This window comes from Fomitiporia mediterranea (genome assembly GCF_000271605.1).
Source record: "Fomitiporia mediterranea MF3/22 unplaced genomic scaffold FOMMEscaffold_483, whole genome shotgun sequence".
NCBI lineage: Eukaryota > Fungi > Basidiomycota > Agaricomycetes > Hymenochaetales > Hymenochaetaceae > Fomitiporia > Fomitiporia mediterranea.
Window position 1 is genome coordinate 1 of NW_006760868.1, and position 3,323 is coordinate 3,323.

A 3,323-nucleotide genomic window follows, 5' to 3' on the forward strand; every position below is an offset into this window, starting at 1 on the left:
GGAAAACAGTAAAGAATAACTTGAAAATTTTCAGACAAAGAATAAATAGTTAATCTGTATAACATGTTGGCTAGTGTGCTAGTATAGTACTGAAACTCCTGTGAAGTGTCTAAGAGAAGATCACAGGTGATTTGTTAAGTTTGAGGGGGAGCTAAACCACAAGTCTTAGGAGACTAGAGTGGTTCCAAACAGGTGCAAGTTCTTCTAGTACAGTTGCAACCTTGGAAGAGTGATGTGAATAACAGAAAGTGCACTTTGTGAAGCACACAATGAACAATCTGATACAGAAAATGACAAAGACTAAAACTATGCCTTATGCTAGAGGACTTTGAGACAAGAGACAAGAGCTAAATCAATGGGTGAACTATCTGAATTCCCCCTGTATCTAGTACATGAGTAGCTGTATTTATAGTTTTCCAAGTTCTGGAAAAGCATAGTACTAACAGGGAAGTGTCATGACTGAACAAAAGAAAAATAACAAGATATACAAGAACAAATAAGAGAACCTTTTGCTAGAGGTTGGAAGAAACTAGGGTGAAAATGTATGAGGAAAATTTAAGTGGTCTGCATTTTAGCTACAGGAAATGTTATGCAAAAGGGAAAAGCAAGATTTACATTGAAAGAAATAGAAGGTTCTCATGCTGTTATCATCTGATCAGTACAGACAAAGTGCAGAGAGTTCCGAGATTTCTGGCAGTCTCCTGAGATCAACACTTTGATCACTCCAATGTCCTATCTGATTGGAAGATCACAGTACTTTGATCCAGGCAATAATGATGTAATGGTTTGCTGAGCCACTCACTGTGACACAACTTGTGTTCTGAGCCTATGATAAGTACATGATCTATACATCCTGTAGAGAAAACAATGTATGTAAGCCAATTCTAAGACTGTGCACTCTTGCAGTTCTGTTTGCAAATGCTTGTAATGTGGAATAGTTGGGTGTTCTTGGAGTAGGCTTCTATGAGTCATGTGGGTGTTTGGAATTGATTGCTGTGATTGTCTGTATGTGATGTATGGTTCTTAGTGTGATGCCAATTGTTTCATCTCCTAGTGTGTCTGCTTGTGACTGTCTGCAGTCACATGGTTGATTTAATGATTGGTAGGCTGAATGTAAGTTCTGTGTGTGTGTGAACATTGTTACTTATTCTTCCTGCTTCCTTCCATCACTCTTGCCATGTCATTACCACTCCCTAGCAAATCTGACAGTAAGTGTTGCACCCTTTTCCACTCTTTTTATACTGATTTTGTGATTTTCCTCAGAAATTGTGTGTGCAACAATGTAGTAGCTAGTGAGGGAATGGATGTGGATGATGAGCTAGTTGAATGTATACTTGGTGAGTACCTCTGTGAAGCACATTGTCTCTGGCTCATATGCTGATGTGCTCTACAGGTTCTGATACAGAAAACGAACCAGAGGACAAGGTTGTAAAGGAGGAAACCAAGGGATTGACTACAGATCCTGAGTCTGAAGACAAAGAGAGCTCAGACAATAATGCTCACAATGACAACAATTTGGAGGGTGAGGAGGTTTTGTCTGTGCTAGTAGAGGGTCAATCTAGCAGTAAGTCTCCTATTTCCTGATTTCCAATCTGTCTACTGACACAGAACATCTTGTAGATTGTAAGGTAACAGTGGAGGAGCTTGCAAAAGCAAAGGAGGACAAAGCTGCTGTTAGGGCTAAAGTAAAGGCAGAGGCTGAGAAAGTAACACAGGCTAAGGTTAAGGAAGAGGCTCAGGCTAAGGTGAAGAAGGAGAAGGAGAGGGGAAAGGAGAAGGAGAAGGAGAAGGAGAAGGAGAAAGAGAGGGAGAAGGAGAAGGAGAAGGAGAAGGCTATAGCCTTAGTGTAGTCAGCAACAAAGTAGAAGGATAGGAAGGAAAAGGAGGGGTCCAAAGGTATGTGTGCAAGTATAGCTAACAAATTGTGTGTAATAACTAACTGTTTACACAGGTTCTGATGCTGTTGCAAACACAGAAAGGTCAAAGGTGGTAGTAGAAAAGGGGAACAAGCTAGGTATGAATTAAATGTATGGCTAACAAATTGTACACTACTAATGTTGTCTTTACCTAGTTCCTGAAGAAGTTGCAAAACTGGAAAAGAAAAAGCTAGTTGTAGAGAAAGAGAAGGTTGATGCAAGAAGGGATGGGAAGGAGAAACGAGTCATAGTCAGTAAGTACAAGTATGGCTAACAAATCATGCCAAGCTAATACAATGTTTCTCCTAGTTCCTCAAGTGGTTACAAAGCCAGAAAAGAAGAAAGAGGACAAAAGCAAGGAAAAAGGTAATGTGGATGAGGGGTAGTTGATTTTCTGAGTATACTGACTCCATTTTGTTGTCTAGAGCCAGTACTGGTGCTCCTGAGCAAGAAGCACACTATTGTAGAGGTGGAGATTCTGGTCTCTAGTAAGGAAATGTGTGCAAAAAACCAGAAGGTTATGGTGGAGTCTTCAAGTAAGGAGGACAAGGATATCCCTCTGGATTGGGTGGAGGGAATGGTCTTCCACACACCCAAGTGTGTGAAGTGTGCAGAGAGGCACAAGGGTCCTCAGGGATCCACTTGCTAGACTGTAATGGATTGGCTGTACTATAGTAATCTGAGTAAGTCCATTTCAATCTTATTTTTGACTGTGTCAATGGTGATTGTTTGTGTAGAAAACCAGTGTACAGTATACATATTCTACCACTCTGAATATAGTCTAAAGGGAATCCAGCATAAGACTAGGGGGCAAACTATAGAATTGTACAGTACAACTCAGAACCTGTGTTCTGTCATCCCTCCAATCATGTGTAGTAAAGCTAGAACAGTCTGCAACCTCCACTCACAGATGACTAAGGAGCTGAATGACTTAGAGTTGCAGCTAATGATAATGAAGAATGAGTTTGATACAAAGATCATGACTCTGAGGCAGGGTATCAACTTCTTAGCCATGGTAGTAGAAGCCTCTGTAGATAGTAGGGTGGAAGAGTTAGAGTAGGAAATAGAACAGGGTAGAAAGTAGAGAAATAAAAGTCCAGTTTTGTTTTTATGAAAAAAACCCAGAAACGTAAGGAATAAACAGAATAGAACAGAAATGGATGGAATGGATAGGAAAATAGATAAAATTAGAGAGTTAAGAGGAATGGAATGGATGGATGGATATTTTTATGATTTATGTATAGAACTAGTGGAATAGGATGGGAATAGGTGGAAAAGAATTATAATTTGTATAAAGGTTTATATGCTTATAGAATGTTGTATGGGCTTTTTGCAATTTATTGTAAATGAGAAGGAATGTAACAGAAGATTGAAAGTATGTGAATATAAAATGTAACAAAGCATAGG

General features: G+C 39.5%; 1 protein-coding gene across 1 annotated transcript; it reads left to right on the forward strand.

The window, feature by feature from the left end:
- Nucleotides 1-1,300: 1,300 nt before the first annotated feature.
- On the forward strand, nucleotides 1,301-2,565 carry FOMMEDRAFT_163286 (uncharacterized protein; the record flags this gene model as incomplete). Its single annotated transcript, XM_007272226.1, has 7 exons — nucleotides 1,301-1,337; nucleotides 1,394-1,564; nucleotides 1,621-1,846; nucleotides 1,980-2,014; nucleotides 2,072-2,170; nucleotides 2,226-2,282; nucleotides 2,342-2,565. The coding sequence occupies 7 exons, from the start codon at nucleotides 1,301-1,303 to the stop codon at nucleotides 2,563-2,565; spliced, it is 849 nt and encodes a 282-aa protein (XP_007272288.1).
- Nucleotides 2,566-3,323: the final 758 nt, after the last annotated feature.